This window comes from Ceratina calcarata, unplaced genomic scaffold, assembly GCF_001652005.2.
Source record: "Ceratina calcarata isolate Rehan_Ccalc_2016 unplaced genomic scaffold, ASM165200v1 scaffold25, whole genome shotgun sequence".
In the NCBI taxonomy this organism is placed as follows: domain Eukaryota; kingdom Metazoa; phylum Arthropoda; class Insecta; order Hymenoptera; family Apidae; genus Ceratina; species Ceratina calcarata.
In genome coordinates this window covers 2,116,052-2,136,721 of record NW_017147017.1, presented here as the reverse complement: position 1 = coordinate 2,136,721, position 20,670 = coordinate 2,116,052, and the positions used below count along the sequence as shown (strand labels likewise).

The 20,670-nt window shown below is 38.6% G+C and overlaps 4 protein-coding genes and 1 long non-coding RNA gene across 11 annotated transcripts; 3 read left to right on the top strand and 2 right to left on the bottom strand.

The window, feature by feature from the left end:
- Positions 1–21: 21 nt before the first annotated feature.
- On the top strand, positions 22–3,101 carry LOC108623001 (sodium channel protein Nach). The gene is made up of 9 exons (XM_026811793.1): positions 22–460; positions 546–762; positions 866–1,123; positions 1,203–1,347; positions 1,418–1,495; positions 2,234–2,461; positions 2,549–2,703; positions 2,759–2,853; positions 2,931–3,101. Exons 1-9 carry the CDS (start codon positions 154–156, stop codon positions 3,029–3,031), a joined length of 1,584 nt encoding a protein of 527 aa, XP_026667594.1. The 5' UTR covers positions 22–153; the 3' UTR covers positions 3,032–3,101.
- Positions 3,102–3,951: 850 nt separating this feature from the next.
- LOC108622896 (uncharacterized) lies at positions 3,952–5,082 on the bottom strand. The gene is made up of 3 exons (XR_001916512.2): positions 4,993–5,082; positions 4,746–4,904; positions 3,952–4,548 (listed from the first exon to the last, which is right to left on the bottom strand). It is a non-coding gene; the product is annotated as an uncharacterized LOC108622896 (long non-coding RNA).
- A 1,857-nt stretch (positions 5,083–6,939) lies between these two features.
- LOC108622966 (carbohydrate sulfotransferase 11) lies at positions 6,940–11,763 on the bottom strand. Of its 3 annotated transcripts, none has more exons than XM_018021175.2 (5): positions 11,678–11,763; positions 8,640–9,025; positions 8,159–8,446; positions 7,852–8,087; positions 6,940–7,779 (listed from the first exon to the last, which is right to left on the bottom strand). In XM_018021175.2, exons 2-5 carry the CDS (start codon positions 8,952–8,954, stop codon positions 7,614–7,616), a joined length of 1,005 nt encoding a protein of 334 aa, XP_017876664.1. In that variant the 5' UTR covers positions 8,955–9,025; positions 11,678–11,763; the 3' UTR covers positions 6,940–7,613. The 3 variants fall into 3 exon arrangements, with proteins under 3 accessions (XP_017876664.1, XP_017876663.1, XP_017876665.1); XM_018021174.2 differs by lacking the exon at positions 11,678–11,763 and adding an exon at positions 10,550–10,638; XM_018021176.2 differs by lacking the exon at positions 11,678–11,763 and adding an exon at positions 10,550–10,634 and having other exon boundaries at positions 8,640–9,046.
- Positions 8,012–13,780, top strand: LOC108622967 (hydroxysteroid dehydrogenase-like protein 1). Of its 4 annotated transcripts, none has more exons than XM_018021178.2 (5): positions 8,012–8,089; positions 12,398–12,558; positions 12,642–12,878; positions 13,039–13,382; positions 13,450–13,780. In XM_018021178.2, the coding sequence occupies exons 2-5, from the start codon at positions 12,402–12,404 to the stop codon at positions 13,657–13,659; spliced, it is 948 nt and encodes a 315-aa protein (XP_017876667.1). In that variant the 5' UTR covers positions 8,012–8,089; positions 12,398–12,401; the 3' UTR covers positions 13,660–13,780. The 4 variants fall into 4 exon arrangements, with proteins under 4 accessions (XP_017876667.1, XP_026667677.1, XP_017876666.1 ...); XM_026811876.1 differs by lacking the exon at positions 8,012–8,089 and adding an exon at positions 9,287–9,832; XM_018021177.1 differs by lacking the exon at positions 8,012–8,089 and adding an exon at positions 10,828–10,916.
- Positions 13,781–14,429: 649 nt separating this feature from the next.
- On the top strand, positions 14,430–20,341 carry crc (bZIP transcription factor crc). Of its 2 annotated transcripts, XM_018021147.2 has the most exons (3): positions 14,430–14,575; positions 15,185–15,505; positions 18,977–20,341. In XM_018021147.2, exons 2-3 carry the CDS (start codon positions 15,280–15,282, stop codon positions 19,831–19,833), a joined length of 1,083 nt encoding a protein of 360 aa, XP_017876636.1. In that variant the 5' UTR covers positions 14,430–14,575; positions 15,185–15,279; the 3' UTR covers positions 19,834–20,341. The 2 variants fall into 2 exon arrangements, with proteins under 2 accessions (XP_017876636.1, XP_026667676.1); XM_026811875.1 differs by lacking the exons at positions 14,430–14,575; positions 15,185–15,505 and adding an exon at positions 16,288–17,270.
- The last annotated feature ends 329 nt before the right edge of the window (positions 20,342–20,670 follow it).

Sequence of the window (20,670 nt, the reverse complement as noted above, 5' to 3'; positions counted from 1 at the left end):
CAATTTTTAAAGTGAATAATTTACATTGGAGCAAGACACGCGAGCCTGCGGGATTCGATAAAAGTGAATACTGCATAAAAGAGTATCAGTATTCTAACACTGGCACAAGTGAGAAGCACGTTCAAAGTATTTTATTACAAATCCATCGGTACCATGACGAGACGAGTCAGAAATCGGAATCAACGTACTGTTCATTTCGATATTGAATATTCTAACGCGGTTCCGAGAAGACCAGTCGGCAAAGTTAACATTATGAACGTCAAATCGGTCACTGACAATTCGAACAGTGGGACTAACATCCTGATTAAAAAAAAGGAAGTTCCATCTGCGCGAGACATTTTAAATGACTATCTGGAGAGCACCTCGGTACACGGTTTACAATACTTCGGGAAAACGGAACTGAACGTCGGAATCCTTGGGAAGATCCTGTGGACTTGTACCATAGTCACCTCTTTCGTTTGTACCTGTCGTTCCTCGAGAGGGGGAGAGAGAGAGAGAGAGAGGAATGAGAAAAGTATCTCAATTAAGTACTCGCTTTGTTATAGGTCTGAGCATGATGATTATGCAATTCCTGGCACGTTATAACAATAATCCGACGAACACGTTCATAAAATCGTTCACCGCCCCGATATTCCAGGCGCCCTTCCCCGCTGTCACGATTTGCCCCGTCACGCCGATATCCATGCGTAAACGCTTGGCAATTTTGGAGAACGCTATCTTGCCTGAGAATGTCAGCAGACAGCTCGCGCTGGACATGCTCAAGTGCGTATAGAAATAGACACCAATGCACAGTCCTATATTTATTTAGAACGTTTATTTCCCCGAAAGTGATCCGACGAGACTGAATGCAATTCCATGTATGTAGGTACGGTCATCACATAACTAATCCGTACGCGATAAAAGAGTTCGACGACATGGACAAGTTTAAAGCTCTTTTGCATGCGAACAAATGGACCGTGTCGGAATTTTTAAAGATTTTGCTACCATGCGTGGACATTTTCGACTCGTGTTCGTGGAGGTTCGAGCGTATAGACTGCTCGAAATCGATCAAAGAGTCGTACACCTCTTACGGTGTGTGCTGCTCCTTCAATTACCTTCTCGAGGATTACATGGATGGTCTGAAGCAAGTATTTCAATCAATGATCATTCAAATATTTTCTAAACTTTTTTTCTAAGTCTCTATTTAAACATGAAAATCAAAGCGAACAACCAAAGTTGGAACCTTTGAACACCGCCAGCTCTGGCCGATTTAGTGGACTGAAGCTCGTTATCAACGAAGAGTATCTCGTAGACAGTGACATCGACTTGAACGATACACTGAAATTTACAAATAGCGAAGGAATGACGGTATCAGAGTACGATATGACGTGGAATTAAAATCGATCGCAAGATTCATATTTCTTTGTCTCTTTCTTAGGTACTTATACATCACAGCTACGATTTTCCAGGGCTCAACACCGATATGTTCGTGTTACAGACGAACCACGAATTGGAGGTAATGAGACAATTGAATGTACAAGCAAGAAAGTTACGATCGATGAATGAATGTAATATCATCATTTATAGTAATAAATAGGAATGGGATCAAGTACCTCGGAAACGAGTCTGAACTTTGGTTGATCGAATTCGAACTCTCTATAATTACTTCAAAAATGATGCCAAGTAGTTTCGAACCTTTTGCAAATATTTTGATAAACGGAAGTAGTACTTGCAAGTGTACTCGAAACTGGTTTGAATAGATTCGAAGCTTTTATTAATATCTTACCAAAAATTCTCCGATCTTTCTATTCATTATTTTTTACTTTTAAAATCCTTTAATACTTAATTTAATTCAACATGTATAACGATAATTTCATAATCTATCGGATTTTCATAAGGACACGTATCCTGTAATCTAATTGCGGACTTCATTATCACTAATGACAGCCATTACCCTTCCCCACCCCCAGTCACTGTTATCATGGATAAAAAACTAAATATGCTAAAACCAAGTATTGTAAATGAAATATTATTCTTAAATAGTTATGAATTTAAGTATCTTATCGAAACTTCAAAATACTCATTCCGAGGTTCGACACTAGTTTGTATAAAATGAATACTTTTAAAACATAATCAATGAAACATTATTACTTTTGAATATTGATATATATCCATGAAATGGGTTCTTGAAACATTCGGGTTCGTGAATACATGTTGAACTTGATCCCATTTCTCGTAATAATAACGATTGCAGATTGCAGTGGATCCGCAACTGACTGAGAAACCATCGGGAATGCAGCATCGTGGCTATAATAATACATTAGTTCCCATATGCATCACGGATGATGAAAACCCTTTAGAATACTTCCCCGTCTATGGATTCTCGAACTGTTACGCAAATTGCAGAGTCAGAATCATGCTCCAGGTCTGCGGTTGCTTACCATTTATCTACAACCACATTTCGAAACTTCACAACATCAAAGTAAACAAATATTGTAACAAACATTTACAATATTCTTTATATTTTATTCAATCTTTTGGTATGATTGTCGAACAAATTTGATTTTAGAATTGTGGAATAGATGAACTTCCGTGCATTCAGCGAAACACGAAACTGATAGGGATCATGAAAGACATTGAAAACGATAATTTCAGCTGCTCCTGCAGGACTCCTTGCGCGAACATCGACTACGACGTCTTTCCAAATATGATATCCTTAACGCAGTGAGTTTTCGATTCTTGAAATATTTTCTCCAGTTTTAATTGCTGTTTTTTGCAGGAGGAAAGGAAATGCCGTCGTCAAAGTGTTCATGTACTCGCAATCATTCCCGATATTAATAACTCTGCCAGCAGCTGACGAAACTTATCTTTTAGGTATCAAAATTAAACGTCAGCTAGTCATCTGTATGTTTCTATAAGTTTTTCCGAAAGCAAACTTGCCTGTGTTTCAGCGTCGATCGGCGGAATCTTCAGTCTGTTCTTTGGCAGCAGCTTCCTAAGCCTTGTGGAAATCGTTTATTTCCTCTATCTACTCTGTCGCAGTCTTTTCTAATAGTAATTCAAAGCGAGCCACTAATTTTTCAAACGATCACCTATGCGAAATAAATAAACCTTGAATTCGAGTACCGTCGCCTTTCTCTCCCTTCGAATACCTTTAAGTTACACAGCGAAAACGTGTATATGCAAATGCAGCCGATAATTTTGATCGGCGTGACTTGTTCCGCGGGTTCGACGCAGGCGGCCTATTGTGTAACATGGATCGACAGAAATCTAGAGCAATTAAAATCTATTTCGAGCGATTACTGGAACGCTGCGGAAGCTACGTTTACCATCTGCGATTGTAAAAATACGCATGGGTCCTGTCGATGAATCCAGAAAAATTTCAGATTTCTGATCGTAACGGTGTTGCTCGTAGCGGAATACATATGTAATGCAACGCAGGACTTCGAATTGCTATGTCGGTCCCGAGCCGGAAGTCACGCTTTTCTCGGCTGCCTGCGACGTAATTAATTTCCTTCGCACTCGGGCAACACAGGAACGCAGCGACTTCTAGTAACCAATGCTAGACTAAATTAATGCAAAGGTTCATTTTTGAAGAAAATTGTTCGTGTTAGGAATATTGTTCCAGATTAAAAATACTTGAAACACTCGTGGAGAGGTAATACTCGGTGGTCCACGAAAGTTGCGTAATAACCGCGGGGAATTCAGGTTTTATCCACAGCAGAGACGCTATGCACTCGAGATCGGCGAGCTGTGTTCATATCGTCTATTTTCGGAAGTGCTATCGAAAATACCGATTTAGTTCTCTGTCCGACGCTTACGTTATGGCCGTCGCGTACTGTAAAAAGAACTGGAAACATTGCATCGGTCGCTATTTTCGGCTAAAACTCCCACGCGTTTATCCCATCGTCCGTGTACCCCGAGATGTGTTTTCTGTCTTCGCGAGGCCCACATTTCTTTTCCCCCCTGCTCTGCTCGTATTTTTCTTGACTTTTAGTATCAACGGCCTTCGGAACACTTGTGATCGTGTGGGATTTACAATGCCCGCGGTACGCAATTTTCCATAAATAAAGAATTTTATTTAACGAAACAGCCGCCATCTACAAGCCTGTAAGACGTTAGTAGAGAATTATATAAATAAATTACTGTGTAAAGTAAACGGAGATTGGCGCGTCCGTACGACGTTAGAAATTTATAAAGAGGATACGAGTCTCTTTGATCATCCCACTGTACGAACCGCATTATTTTGGTTGTTCCTTTTATTAAAAATAGAACTATCCCTTTGATGTCTGATCATCGTGGCAATCAAATGTACGAAATCGTAGAGGAAACTATAAACGAACGTGAAATTCGTGGAGCACGTTGTAAGAACTTAGACGGATTACGTTTGTTTCGTTCATTTTTTGCGGTTTTATATGAAAATCGCATGGAGGTAAAGAGGAGAAAGATTGTTAATAATTAGACAAAGGAAGAACTGTGGCATCTAGAGAGTCCTGAGTATTCGTCGACCGCTCGAGGATAGCTGCTTGTCGACGAGCGCGCGTTCCCTTCCTGCTTCTTACTTCATTCCTACAACCGATAAAAGTAAAGTTTTACTACGCGGACGCACTGAGATCGCGTAACTATCCTAAGCGTATGCGTGAAATCCACGATTGTTGCGGAGATTTCAACGATCGCCGCCAACGAGAAGCACACGTGTACATTGAAGATAAACTGGCTCAGTAATTTATGCAGTATGCTAAAAAACTATGATTACCATTACTTACCGTTACCGAGGTATGTTGACGCAAGTTAGAACAATCCCGAGTATAATAACCAGAGACAGATCAGCAGGAGGATAAGTATGAAGTACGTGGTTAAGATGTTTTTCGTTTCGTGAGCTGCCTGTGGCATTTTTCAGTATTCGCACAAGTCGATCAACGACACTGAGGAAAAAATCAGTTACCAGTAATCACGATTAATTAACGATGAGGTATTTAAATTCGACTTCTCCATCGATGAGGAAAATCCTACCCAAAATATTAATCGTTCCCTGTCGAGTTTATTTTATTTTCTGTGAAACTTGAAGAAAGTTCGTTCAGCCGATTAGGAAATCCAATTGGCCACCGGAGACATGAGAAACGAACGGCGAAGTTTGAGAGGACCAAGCACCGAGCCACTTTGCGTCCGATTCCCAACTGGATCACTCAACGCAGGATTAACCAAGTACAAACGAAATTATCCCGAAATTCCTCCAGGAACTGTCTGAAGTCCCCACCAACCGTGCCGCGGATGCACCTTCCCTTGTAAACTTCTGGTCCAGGATTGGTAGCCCCGGTCCCACCACCGTCTTTTATTGCCGCGAAACCAACGAGTTCCGCCACCTCGAGTTATATTTAAGCACGGTGAATATCGGATACAGCTTCGATGGAGAAAGCTCCGAATTGATTCGTGAGTGACGAATGAAAAAAGCTGTTGATTTCAAAGTCGCCTACTAAGCTATCACTAATCGTTGCCGATATTCTTTCGCTGAATAGAAAACGTCAATATTCAAAATTTCATTCAACTAAATCCTGCATCTAAAGAATCTTTATTATGAACGAAATTCTACTGAATTAATCATTTAATTCTTTCATAGGTTACTCTGATCGTTTTAAAATACTTATGCAAATATTAGTATTACCGTTAGGGTCGATAGAATGCAAACCAGCCTGGCGTTAATTTAATTATAAAATGACACGGGAGAACTGACCGCTGTCGCATAGTTTCGGTCGCGAGATCCAAAGGGAGTGGATTCTTATTTTTAAACGAAAATCGCTCCCGTTGACGCCCACGCGTCGAATACAGCAACAGTGATAAAATTCACGTGCGGCGTTTTGATTTTTCCCACGTGACTAATCCGAACTAAATATAACAAAAACGAATGTTTGTTTGCAAAAAACATTAGTGACTTATCCGAAACATCTTCAATTGACAATTTTATTTGTATGATGGCAATTAATTAGTTTGAAAAACTGAATTGACCTTCGAATTTCCTAAGTACTTTCACCTGCAGATAAATTATGTACATCGTGTAATGTGTCCCTCGAAACAAACAACTTTTATCCGAAATATCTCTTCTTATCTCCAAAAATATAGAAGTTATTCAGGTGGCTTGTCTTAAACGACTCACCCTGTATAATCCCTAATTTGTTTATTTTAATTAATAATTATTTTACAATAAAATATATATATGAATACAATAGTGTATTAATCTTGTTAGGAAGAACTAAAGTGCAATCAATTAAATTTGTAATTATTCAATTAAGGCTACTCTTAATTTTGCGGAATTTTAAGAATATGTACTTTGTCATCAAAATTGAAATTACATTTATTATTTATTTTGAAATAATTATTTACCACCAAAAATGATTTATTTAAATATTAATGCAATTGGAGATAATTGCACATGGTAAATTCATTTGAATTGAAGGTCGCTTAGCAGAGACGTGACGCCGACGCTGTTAAGTATTATTACATAGGTGTTGTTGAATTAACGGAGCTGTAAATTAATTGCCGGTACCTAAGTTAACGCATGCACAGAGTCCTTCGGCTTGACTGATGGCTGATGCTATTTCGGTGAAGCTCGCGGAAATTCTCGTTTGCCGGAGTTTTAACATCCGATTAAGCCGTGCGGAGCAGCTCTCCGTCTTTAAACGTTTAAGATCGTTCATCATTACCGGGCCTTCGGCTAATTTTAGCTTGTAAACCAAACATTAACCCCACGACGGACAATATATATCTATATAATCGGTTCTGAGGTAACATCTAATATTTGCCGAGGGCAACGTGACTTTCATATCTTCCCGAGTAGAGCCAATCGTTATAGATGAAAAAAAGCAAACCATTCCTCACCTGCTATTTTGTTGAGTTATTAATGAGGCAACAGCAAGCCATTGAAATAAAAAAAAAGGAGGACAGATATCACATCGGATATGCATATGCGTGGTATAGAAAATATTTTTTTATTGTCAATGACATTACATTGGCATCAATAGGAATGATACCTGACTGGTATTTATAGATCGATCAGAATTGCACGTTTTATACATACACGCAATTAGGTACTCGAATATGGCGAAAGTTCTCTGTTACAATAATAACGAGCATACTAATACGGCACCATGTTGAACGCCCGTCTACCAAAAGAAACATCTGTATAAATATTCAAGATTTATATATTCGAAGATCACGTTCCTTCGGAGAAAGTCAACAACGAATGTTCCATTGGCACCGAACGATGTGCATTTTTATACATCTACATGTGTATATGTACACTTAAATTTTTGGCACAGACTCGCGCACGTTCTAAATATAAAAAATGCAGCGAAACGAGTGGGTGAATCCTTCCGTTGAGAAAAATTCTTAAGACGTTCGTTTCGTTTATTGATTCGGCTCATTAATTAACGACTAATTAATTGGTAGTAAGTACAATGACGAGGCATGTTGGAAACGAGCGGAGTACACGAAAAAGACTGTTTCCCACATCGAAGAAAGGAATCATTCATGATCGCGACTCGCACATGTGGAACACCGCAAATACTTAAGCCTATTTAACCGTTAACGCGTCTGAACGCGAAGCGTATTCTTCTCAGGAATCGTTGCGCGAAATCGAGTCACGCTAACGAAAAACCTAATACGTCCTCCAGCGAATAATCGAACAGTTTTAGATCTAATTTATACAAATTCGCCAACTTTCGGAGCTGCTTGTACGTCAACGTGGAGTAGTACCTGTCGAGTTTCTTCGCCGTAGGCTCGCTACTCGCAGGTTTCGCCGGGAAACTGTGGAAAAGATTTGTTACGTAAATCAAAAAATTAATATTCGATTTCCATCGGAGAACGGAGGTCGCTTACTTGACTGAGTCGACGCCCATCCGCTCCAATACTTCCGTCGCGTCCTCGACCAAGCTCTCGTATTTACTCACGAGATTGTAATTAATCAAGCATGGCTGACAGAGTTCATATATCGGCTTCCAGTGTTCGTTCGTCGTATCATTCGCCGAATCATCAGTTATAAACTCGACGAACTCGCGAAACGACACGTCGTCTCCATTGGCCATAGATTGCTCAGTAGCGTTCCGGCGATATCTCTATAAGTATCTCATCGTTCGATAACTCCGATAAAGAATGAACATAATTCACGCGAACATAAAATCGTTACCCTGATGATCTTCTTCCCGAAACGAGTTTGGAAGTATCTCGAACTCTTCTCGTGTTTCGCTTCCAACTTATTCCTGTAGGCAGACAACAGCCTTTCCAGGGGATGCCTGACGACTATCAGCTTGTCGTACGTCACCAGCATTCGTTCTATTTCGGGCAGGGTGTAGTTGCTTAGCCTCTGAAAAGTGCCCTGGGAATGCGCCTGATCCGCAGGTATCTCCATAGGGTCGTTACCTGGCCATTTACCCGTAGCAATCATCAGAACTCGTTTCCAGTTCGTGCAGGCAACCTGATTAATGTCACGATTTATGGCGATGTAATTAGCGACTTAAGAATTACAGTAGCATAAGTCAATTCACTTTTATGTTTCGTAAAATGATAAGAAACTTGAAAGTCAATTCTAAATACAATTTTAATATACATGAATGTTATAATAAAATTGTATTATATATTATCTAAAACTTCATCTGCATAGTACGTACCTTCGGAACGTAACAATACAGAAGCTCGTGTTGCTCGTCGACGAGGATATTTCTAAATGATTCTGGATCCAAGTCTACGTCCCGTGAATTTTTCTCGCCAAACAATTCCTCGCAATTGTATTGCAATCTCTCCTGGCGTTCCACCAAAGCGGATCTCGCCAGGGCGTTCGGGCCCGTCCAGGAGTACACGGAACCCTCCGTTTCGAATGATCTTTTTCTCTCATCGTCCGTCGAAGTACGCTCACCGATCTCGTTCACCGCCGAGACCCAAGCATTAAAAAGAATCAGAACCCCCCAAACACGGCATCCTGTCATTCTCCTTCCTATCCGCAGGGGACATTAATTCATCTTACGATGCAATCACCCTGTTCCAAGTTTCCTTTAATCTAAAACAAATTTGAGGAAATCTGTTTTAATAGGAAACGTTCTCGAAATTCTATACACGCGAACAAAGAACGTTTGCCTTGACAAAGCTAAATAAAAACAGGGTTATCAAATGACAGAGTTCAACGAGTGGATTTTAATCGGTCGAGCCTCTATTAAAAATTATTGATGTCAATTCGCTCGAGTCTGATGATACGTTCGACTGTTACGTGCAAATCTTGCGAAATAACTGATAATACCGAGAGAGAAACAGGAAGCGCGCGTAGCAGTTGGAGCGTGTAAAACGATCTACATCGTGACCGGAAAGCCGTAGATATGATAATCAGGACTGGGACGGTCTTGAGTAGAGTTTCTGAAAGCCAGTTCTTAGTGGACACGGTACGTCGGCATCTAGGTATCTGGAGCACAGCTTTCCTTTAATAAGGACGCCTTTAATTGCTGTTGACTACATTCAGTAGGACTACGTTAAAAAGTTAAATTGTCTCACTACAGTGACAAGATCAAACGATTCATCCGTAAAATAAATGTACCTTAAAAAGTGCTAAACACGAGGAAACCTGTTCTAAAATTTAGTACATCAATGGACCGTGACCTCATTCACGATTTTAAGAAAAAAATTCATATTTATTTGTAATATACTAAAAAGTGGTTTATGTGTTCTAGTTCTCTAAACAACTGATAAGTATCGTGTAACTTGTAATCATCCTAAATCGTGAGTTTGTAAAAGATCGTGGTATGAAAATATTCAACGCAAAGTCGTGCAGATGATGCCAGAAGTGATTTTATAACAGAAGGATCAGAATTTTATGGTACGACGTTTTATTATTTTCTTACTGACCAGCGGTAGAGTTTTGTCTCGATAGGCACTGTTAGAATTGACAAGTTTCGTGCAAAAACGCACGATTTCTGCTCCAGATACCGCCCAAAGCATAGACTTTATAGGTACATATTTATAGCGCTGAAATTATTGTGTCCGTTATCCCCGTGATTTCACGAGAACAAAAACCGGCTCCCGACGCCAGACGCACTTTGATCTCAGAATCCCGTAGTTTCTCATTGAAAATTTTAATATCTGTTGCCGGATCCTATCCGGATGCTTTGTTAAATAACGTTGTATGAAATACAGAATTGGAATCCTACTGGAGATAAATCAAATTAGCTTTCAGATGAATCTCGATAACCTTTGCCCGATTCAGTGTCATTCCGTTCGTCGAAAGAAACGCATATGAAAGAAATGAAATAATAAGTGTTAAAAATTCATTACGTAAGTAAATAAAGTGTTATAACAACTGAATGAAGAGAAGAACGTCGCGTCTCCAATTAAATCTCGTATTCGTATTGCGCAATGATGTTAGAAGTCATTCTTAATCGCGCCGTTCGATTCTTTGCTCTGACTAATATAATACCAAGTCGACGAGATAACAATTGTGCAATTTATCAATAATCTCGATATATCGAAGTGAGAAGTCGTTGCCGCGGGACACGCTTTGACGTTTCCGAATCGTCGAGAGATCGGAGTGACCCACCTGTTACGCATCGAAAGATTCGAGTGCACGTTGCCAAAATCTACGTGGCATGTCCCGCTGGCACGTTCACCTTCGGTAACCCTTCATCGAACGGTTCTTCGATGCACCCCGAAAATTCTTGATGATTCTCTCGAGAGTATCGAACCGAAGGATTTTTATGGAACAACGACCTCCTTCGATTTTCGTATAATGACGCCTGTCCCTATTTTTATTCACCGATGATGACAGACACGCGAATGACGTGCGAAGCCAAAAATCACTACACGACAGAGATCTCGAACGGCCGAACCGGTGGACAAGCGGCTACTTGCCTTGCCTCGAAGACCTTCTGACATAAGGATGGAACGTGGTATCAATGCCAGTTCGTGTAAGTGAAAGAAGCTGCGCGCGCGCCTACAGCGTTTCATCCTCGTTTCTTCATCGGCGAACAAGCCGATCTTCCTTTTCCACCTGTGCTTCCACTTCCCAGCCTGCATTCTCCTTTGCCCACTACCAGAAAATTCAAACCCCGTCAACACTGAATTCGCTAGGCAGGTGCGATAAGTACCAATTCCCCTTTTTTCTTTTTCTGATCCTCTGCCCGCCTAACATTATGTTAATGACAAATCGTCTAGCTCGTTCCTATTCAAATCATAGATTTTCTATGCATACATTAATGCAAACATGTTGATCTTTATTGATCACGCATATTCAAACATGCAATAACAATCTAGTAATCTATTTCATTCAGCACGTTTTCGATATGCATAAAGATAATACGGAAGGTAATAAAAGTAAAGTCAGCTATCGAGAGGGAATCATATAAAATTGTATGACTTCACAATTACTTTGGTATTTCTAGTGCGTAAACTAACTACAATGACATCGTGATGACATGAATGGAAATATTGAGAAAAAATGATTTTATCGTTTTTCACTGTTGTCTTTTCATTATGTGACTGCACGATGCTTTAGTATTTCTTTATGCGTAAAATAACTACGATGACATCGTAATGGACACGAATGGAAACATTGGGAAAAAATGATTTTATCGTTTACATTCTATCTGTAAATCTCCTCATCCAAATCGTCACTCGTTGACTCGTCGGCAACGTGTCGCATACAACAGCTAGAGAGAAAGTGCCTTACCTTCAATAGCCGTTTTGTGCAGACTACCGACGGCTTCAGTTCTGCTTTGGCCTTCGTCAGAACATATTCAATCGTGGTCTGAAAAACGGTTTAGAAATTAACCGGGAAAGTCCGAGACAACAGGGAGAGGAAAACGACAGCCGAAGAAAAACACAATGAGACGATAGTGTTCGATATTTGTGTTGTTACATTTACGAGAGATTAAGAAAAATTCTGTGAACTTGGGTAATAAACGTCGTTCAGCAACACTTTCACGTTTTGACAATTCGAAATCGTAGCATCATGCACATAGCTGATGTAGGTGATGACTAAAGTAATCCGACATACGGCAAGCTCGATTTTCCATGATTACGTACACGATAAGATTACACATTAAGAAAGAAGTTTTACGGTTTCTTGCAATCGATAAGCTAGCGATTACAAAGTTCTTAGAAAATAGAAAATATCTAGTCTTGAAGTATCAAATAATTTGACTTATCATAAACAAGAATTAAAAGTACATGAAAAAATTTATTGAACAATGGTTCATTATTACGGGTTCGCTTAATTAGGTAATACGTACTTCTGTTTAATCGCATATTCGATTCCGGAATACGTTTTATTCTGATAAAATACAATTCATTCTCTATTGATCATGTCGAAGCGTATAGACGAGTATCTCATAATTTTTTTTTTATTCCCTATCGGTATGTAATATAATCCGGATGTGTCTCATTAAAGAAAAATGATCCAAATTGCGCTTTGGTTGCTGGTCGGGCTCCTGTTCACCTGGTTGCTTGTGAACTACCTCAGTAAAGTGGTCGCCGCTTTACGGGAGATCATTTTTCCGTTAATCGATTCCAAACCAGTCGATCTCCAGGCAAAATTTGGCAACTGGGCAGGTAAAGATCGCGCGAATCTGGAAACCGGGTCAACGAGTACTTAAAAATCTCTCTTTTAAAAATAAATGACCTCGAGATTACAGTTGTGACTGGATCCACCGATGGGATCGGTAAAGCTTATGCAAAAGAGCTGGCCACGAGGGGAATAAATCTGGTATTGATCAGCCGGACGTTCGAGAAATTAGAGAAAACGAAATACGAAATCCTGGAAGAGAACCCGGCGATCGAGGTGAAGGTAATCGTCGCGGATTTCAGCAAAGGAAGAGAGATCTTCGAGAAACTCGCGGAGCAATTGAAAGATATTCCAGTTGGTATCTTAGGTAACTGAACCACCATCATCTTTTCCTCCTTCCGTATGTTAATCGATTCGTTTCTTCTTATGTTATACAATTCTTATCTTTCCCATATATCATTCATATATTCTATTCCCTCGATTGACTTTTAATCATCTTCGGACGCGCTCGATTGCGAACGTTCCAGTGAACAATGTGGGCATGATGTATGATTATCCGATGTACGTGGGCGAGGTACCGGAGGACGTGTTATGGAGCATGATCAACATTAACATTGGAGCAACCACGATGATGACGCGAATGGTCATCGGCGAAATGCAGAAACGTGGAAAGGGTGCGATCGTGAACGTGGCATCCGGTTCAGAATTGCAGCCGCTGCCGCTGATGACCGTGTATGCTGCGAGCAAGGTTTACGTAAGAAGTTTCACTGAGGCGCTCAGAGCCGAATACTCCAGATTCGGATTAACTATACAACATTTGGCCCCATTCTACGTTAACACAAAAATGAATGCATACAGTGATCGGCTACAGGTATATCGATCGATCAAGTTCGTATATATGCATAAATCGATGCTGTAATTAAATAGTATTATTGTAGATAACTAACGTGTTCGTGCCTGATGCTACGACGTACGCTAAAAACGCAATTAGCACACTTGGCAAGTTGGACTCAAGCACAGGCTACTGGAGCCATGGGATTCAAAGAGTCCTGACATTAATTGCGCCAGAGGATATAAGGGTCAAGATAGGATTGTTTTTAAACAAAACATTTAGGCAAGATTATTTCAAACAAAAAGCAAATAACTGAGTGTTGAACAACATTTATTGTTATTATTGTCAAATGTTGTTAATTAAATAAGTCATAAATACTTCATTATGTTGTATAATACTAGTTCTTTCTAATAAAACCTTAGTTGTTTTTTACACGATCTTATTGTTCTTTCTCGCCACGTTGAGAGATGAATAATTCATATCCATAGACACGTGTTTAAAAAGACGTCACATTTTGATGTAAGTTACAAACATCCGTAGAATATGTTTTCTTTGTCCAGTTTCGCGTTTCGTTAAGAAATTTCTTCCGCAGTTGGAAATTTCGCTTCTTTCTTAAAATAAATTCTACTGATTATTTAGGCAATGGATGTTCATTAAATGACTAGATACGACGAGTGCAAAATATGAAATGCAAAGCAGGAAATTATCAGTATTTGTAAACATGAAATTATCGAGCGATAAGACGCATCTTACACGAGCTACAGTGATTTCTAGCGAATTACTTTCGTAAGACGCGCTACACTATTGCGCATATAACGCGTAACCTAAATTTCTCATTTATTCACATGAAATACTTTTAAAGCTTGTCTTTTATGAGTAACATTGTAACATAATTGAATTAAATAAAATACAGTAGAACCATGATAGTAAAACTGAAATTTAATTGCTCTATACAAATAGAAAATACAAATAATTATGTGAATTGATGGCGACATAAGCTGCGCAGAAAATCCACGAAAGTGGCGCGAACTGAGCACCCTTGCGTACGCATTCCCGAATCACGTGATCCCGGTGGTCAAATTCTTCGAAGGAGACGCTCATTCTCCATCAATGCAGCGTAGGAAAAGGACGTATCAATTTTCTACACGTTCCGCTTCGCGAGCAAGATGAATCAGTAGTTCACGAAGCAGCTTGCACACGCAAGTGTGCCGACACAACCAACTAATCATGGAGTAAGTACCTCGTTATTTGTTATTCTAAATACCTGTTTAAGTTAGCGTCCAGCGATTCAGGCCATCGCGAATGTCTGCCATTTTGTGAGTCACTCTTGACCGAATATGCACTAACGCGGAACTATCGAACATACGTTTACTTTTCTTTTTATTCAATATTTTAATGTCACAGTCGTGGAGCAATTTAAAGTATTAATTCGTATGGTATATATGATGAAAAATGATCGAGGACCTTCCCTAAGTGACGTGATACAATGTTACGTCATGACGATTGAACAATAATTTTCTTTACGTTTCGCGGGTTTATCTTACGATTATCAGCTATTTGTAATTCATACTATTGATAATGAGCGTATAAAAGAAAGATTGGAACATTCTTTGACCGAAAATTTCAATCCAGTAAAAAAGTGATAAGTCACGCTCCACGTTCGTACAATATTTTTTTATTTCTATTGTTATTTGGTCGAAATTTAGAGTAGCAAATTATTTCCCATTTGCATCTAGCCAAAAGTAATGCGCTCATTCATTTATAACAAATAAATTATCTACTTTGTACTTATTTGTTTGTATTCACATAGTTAATTAATGTTATATTTAATGTTTTTTTAGAGCCAACATGGCGCTCATTTCGAGCTACGTCGCACAGACGACACAAATTTATTTTCATCATTTTTTAATACCTCTTGATTGGATTTGCATCGACAATGTCATCCAGTCAGGACCAGGAGACGTGGATGTGGAAGTTCGAGCCAGTGTCCCCTAATGGGTCGCTGGCGAACGAATTTGAGGATGAATGGTTTTTATTCGACGACAAATCTGTAGATTTTACTAAACAAGTTGCTGAACCTGATATACATGAGGACAAACACGCTACCCGAGCACAAGTGGCTACAAAATTACTTGAAAAATTAGATGAATGGATTAAAGAGGGTAAGTGACTACACAAAATTACATGCCTCAACAATATTTCACAGTAACAGTCTGTCCATATCTATTAACAAATAGTTGTAACAAAATTTGAGTATGAGAATTTTAAGTTTCACGCTAAATAGTATAACGTATATTGAACCAAGAATTATCCAAGTATAAAGAAATTGTCATATTACAAGTTTAAATGATTGTAGAAAACACAAATGGATATTCTCTTTTAGCTATGTACAAGACTCTGTTACACTTGGATTGCTTGGTGAACAAGTAGAATTGGTACATTGGGTAGAGTTAGCAACACATGGTGCACCTGAATAGAACCTTATACTTAGATTGTAAAATATATCTTTCAGTGTGTCAATAGATACATAAGAGCGCGCGAGCATTTTCAATGCGCTCGTAGTTCATACATGTGTTCACACATGTATTATGCATTTATTAAGAATAGCGTCCTCTAGTATTCAGAACTGGTGTGTTTTTATTAAATGACTTAGAAACCAACATTACCACCACTTCGCCCGACTACATTCTCGATAGGTTCCTATCGCTTTCGTTCTTCTCACTTGTTCCACCGCGTATCTGTATCTCGTTTTCCTTTCCTTTTTTCTGGAAAGGAGAGTGGGACAAACTGGTTAACCTCTATAGACGGCTTTGGTTGAAGGCCGATAGGGGAATGACGTGTGTTCAAGCGTCGAAGTAGGGGTATTCGAGGGGAAAGTCCAAAGATAAGCAGGAGTGGTCTCCCCAGTATAGCAAACTGATCGCATGATTCTGTCGATTAGTATTCGTTACAAGTCTCAACTTTCTGTCGATACTTCGATCGCGAATCGCTGCATATCCAATATACCTGGGTCGCTGTTACAAATTGATAAGTTGATCCTCGAACAAGTGCTCGTTTCTCTGTACAAGGGAAAAAGTTTTCTCCCACTTCCAGCAGCAAATTTTGTTTGTGTCCCGTTCATCAGAACGCGTACATTTACGACACGGTGTCAGTGATCTCTCCAGTTGTCGGAGAAAATTAATTCGATCGAATTGTAGTTCAGCAGTTGGCGAATCACACATCAGTTGTGTTACACGCAGATTCTCAACGTGTTATGAACTTTTGTAAAGAAAATTTCGGACCATCTTATTCGAAAACGTGGTATATTCGTAACATACGCCAAGTTGTTCCACGTGTTCTCAGTACTCGTATCAAACATCGTACCATCCGAACATTGGATTCTTTGCCTGTCGAATCGAATCTCGAAGCTGTTTTGAAGAAGAACTCGCGATCAGTGATCTATTCGCTGATCGAATCGATAAACGAGAGATAAGAAGTTGTCAGTGAAGTGCATAACATTACGTCCACGATCTAGTGGTGTACAAACTCAGACACATGGTTAAGAGTACACTCGTATAGATTAATTATTTTGGTAATACTGGCATCTTTAAAAGCGACCCAAGAGGAAGGAGAATACCCATCTCGATGCTGTAGTGTGCTAATGTTGTATAATAGCATGCAGTTCGCATATCGTTACACGTGGAATCAAGAAATCGTTTTCAACTCTCAGAAACTTGTAAAAAGACGTTGAACCGCATCCCCGTAGATTGGACCTGCCATTTTTAAACAAACCACCGAACTATATACTAAAATCAGTTTTTCAATTTGTTTTTTTCTATTTTTTTTACTTAATTATAAGTCCTACGTATATTCTTCATCCACGAGCTTTTAAATAGGGGTTGACGCGAGATCAGAAGCACATGATAATGGCTACTATATGTTTCAACGGTACGTTTCCTTTCGCTCAGTTCTTGTCTCGTCTCTCTCTTTCTAGCTTTTGCCCCGATGGAAAAATATCTTCATTACGCATATCAGAGCACTGTTGCCACATTGTTCGCATTATCGGGCAAGAGAATTGGACCGAATCGTCTATAAAAGTCGTTGTTACAATGTAATTATGGACTGTTAAATTCCTTTTGCAACGAACCATATTTTTACGATCGTACGCGCTATCCGCCGACGATTATATGCAAATTTTTTTCTCACCACATTCATGATAACTTGTTTTGAGAAAAATAGGAGAACCAGTTCTTGATATTACGCATACAAAGTTTTTAAAACGAATTGTGCTAATGTTTAAATCTGTTCGTGACACACGATAACATGCGGTGCACAAAAATGCTTGCCGAGTAATTAATTGGGCTAAACAGCAGCTGTGATTTATATAACTGATTATATCAGAAAATTAATCGTCATAATGACAGTTTTTCAAATGAATTGTTCGAAGAGATCTTAACATTTATCGTATTTTTGGTCGTAAAGTTGCGTTTTGTACGTACAGCAGCTCATTATAACTTTAAAAAAATGTTCTTATCTAACCCTTATGCCCCCAGTACTTAAATAAAGATAACTTGTATATTATTACTTAGACTTTGATTAAATTTGCACTAAGGAATGACTCATTTAAAAAAATATATAATTTTCCGCATAGAATTTCTAGACATTTCTGCATAAGAATAAATATATAACGAAATTTAATTTGTTCAAAGACTGTGACATGTTTATACATTATTTTCGTCATTATTGGTACAATAATTGAAGTCTGTAATGTCAAAATACTCTTCGCTTCACTGTCGAACGCTCTTCACTTGAATAGCCTCAAGTAAAAATTGGTATGTCAAAGAATGGAATTTTGACGTAAATTCTTGGTTAATAATTAGATCTGTTTGCATTATAAATTCGTAGATGACATCAGTTTATATTGATATGCACCCAACTCGTTGCATTTTGGCCGCGCATACACCGCTCACCGCATATACCTTACGGCGATGCGTATTTGTCTATGTTCATTTTTGTAAAATGTACAAAATACAATGAGTTAGTTGTACATATTTAGAAAATACAATACTGTTGGACATGTAACAGTCTTCTAGCTTCCACATGAATAGCCTCAAGCGTTTAATCACAGTTAATTGACACATTGCGATCGATCGGGGAATATTCACAGCAATTCTACATTTAATCATTTTACATGTTTATGTTGTTTTGCTCATTACATACTATTTCCTATACGCGGAAAAGTAATATGGACTACTCGAGGTTATCGAAGTGAACAACACTGTACATTCTGAATGACAGGCTATATTAATATTGGTCGCAGCCAAAGACATTACAAATCAAGAACTTGTTTTTCTAGTTAAAGTAGAAATGTCCATGAAGTTATACATATATGTATACGTTAATGTACCACTCCTACCTACTTATTCTCTATGCAAAGCATGTATCGAAGTACTGTTAACTTGGTGTTCGTTAACAATGTACGTACACATGTACCTTTTTTATTAAACGAAAAATTAATTTGCCAGGGTAATAATACAAATCAACATTTGATATTTTAATTGTATTTCGATATACATGAAACATTCGTACACCTTATATATATCTTCGAACGAAGTAAAAGTACAAATTTATAGCTCGTTCAATTTTTTTTACAGAGCCTTTTTCTGATTGGTTGGAGGAGAAAATAGAATTGCCCATTTTTGAGGAACTTCCGATTCCTGAAAATGGACAAATTAAATCAATAGCGTACAATGAGATTATAAAAGCTCCCCAGCAGGATGACACGCAAACTCTGTTACAAGAGTTTGAAACTGTGCTGGGAGATGTGGAAGCTTGCCATCAGATAGTACCTACTTCGAGTTCTACTCTGACACCTCCTCAATCACCGCCACCGCATAAACCCTTAAATGTGGATACCCAATTACTCGTTACTCTACAACCCGTGCAACCTTTGTATTCCAATCACCAACCGGTGTATGATATAGTAATACCAGAAGAGAAATCATACGTAAGTGAAGTACCTGTACAATGGAATGCAAAGAATGTAGCAGTGGATCCATTGAACACGGATATCGCGCACGACTTAGATGTGGTGGACGAATACGTACGTCTGTACGCGAAAGATGTTCCACCGTCTAGTCCATGTACCAGCTCTGGCGGTAGCTACACATCATCGGAAGATTCCGTGGATGACCCAGATTGGATCTTAGAATCCGGTAAGAAGACGTCGAAACAGTACGGCGCATGTGTTTCGAGCAGGAATCGTCAGAAACCTTACTCCCGCCCGACGGTCGAAGACAAAAAGGTGCGGAAAAAGGAGCAAAATAAAAATGCGGCGACGCGATACCGGCAGAAGAAAAAGCAGGAGATAAAGGATATACTGGGCGAGGAGCGAGAACTTACCGATTACAATGAAAAGTTAAACAATCAAGTAACAGATTTACAGCGAGAAATTGGGTACTTAAAAGGCCTGATGAGAGATTTGTTTAAAGCTAAAGGCCTTATCAAATAATCCATTTATCTATCCATCACGCAATTATATTTACTCAGTTTTATTAAATTTACTACACTTTTGACACTACCTATTTTACAATACTACTAATATATTCTAGTATGTAGACTTAGACATTTTTTTAGTCCCATTAACTAGCCACACATATGAATGTGAACATAAATCTATGTAATCTATCGCAGCTTTTTAGTAGGTCTACAGAATTGTCATCATGTAATCCATTTGTAAGCACCGTCTCCAATTATATATTTGTAATTGTGGTCCGTTAAAGATCAACGAACAGGATGCATTAAAAAATGACAGAATTAGTAAAGTACATAGCCCTGTGAAACTTGTATGAGTGGAAACTTGCTGTTATTTAGAATTCTGTACGTTGTTTAATGCATCTTATATTGATGCGAATCTGTTCATTCCAAGCAATTTTAACCCAATTAAGTTTTACGTTTTCTTATGAAATATATTGTACCATAAAATAATAAATGGGTTATCTAATAAACATTTGAAATTATTATTTATGTTATTCTCCCATTTTCCCGGATCTTACCGAATTTACACCAACATAACATTCGAAGTGAAACAAAACGAGATACGTAATTTTAGATGTAACTTGTTCTTTTTTTAAATAAAGAAATCACTTTTATTGCATCATTAATGTACTTGTATAACAACCGAAGTAACATGTTGCAACTTATATGAGTAAGGAAAATTACATAGACGACGCATACCTTTCCGCAATTTTATGCAACAGGTGTTGTATTCATGTGAAATGCATCAAGATTCATGTCTTCCAAATTGAAAAGGAAAATTAAGATTGCAATAAATTAGAAAAAGAATACA

Coding starts and splice junctions, on each gene's coding strand:
- LOC108623001 (XM_026811793.1), top strand. CDS start 154: ATGACGAGACGAGTCAGAAATCGGAATCAACGTACTGTTCATTTCGAT. Junction 2,462..2,548: donor CGAAACTTCACAACATCAAA/GTAAACAAATAT, acceptor ATTTGATTTTAG/AATTGTGGAATAGATGAACT. Junction 2,704..2,758: donor AATATGATATCCTTAACGCA/GTGAGTTTTCGA, acceptor TGTTTTTTGCAG/GAGGAAAGGAAATGCCGTCG.
- LOC108622966 (XM_018021175.2), bottom strand. CDS start 8,954: ATGACAGGATGCCGTGTTTGGGGGGTTCTGATTCTTTTTAATGCTTGG. Junction 8,088..8,158: donor TCGGGAAGAAGATCATCAGG/GTAACGATTTTA, acceptor AGATACTTATAG/AGATATCGCCGGAACGCTAC. Junction 7,780..7,851: donor ATGGGCGTCGACTCAGTCAA/GTAAGCGACCTC, acceptor TCTTTTCCACAG/TTTCCCGGCGAAACCTGCGA.
- LOC108622967 (XM_018021178.2), top strand. CDS start 12,402: ATGATCCAAATTGCGCTTTGGTTGCTGGTCGGGCTCCTGTTCACCTGG. Junction 12,559..12,641: donor AAAATTTGGCAACTGGGCAG/GTAAAGATCGCG, acceptor TCGAGATTACAG/TTGTGACTGGATCCACCGAT. Junction 12,879..13,038: donor TATTCCAGTTGGTATCTTAG/GTAACTGAACCA, acceptor CGAACGTTCCAG/TGAACAATGTGGGCATGATG.
- crc (XM_018021147.2), top strand. CDS start 15,280: ATGTCATCCAGTCAGGACCAGGAGACGTGGATGTGGAAGTTCGAGCCA. Junction 15,506..18,976: donor AGATGAATGGATTAAAGAGG/GTAAGTGACTAC, acceptor TTTTTTTTACAG/AGCCTTTTTCTGATTGGTTG.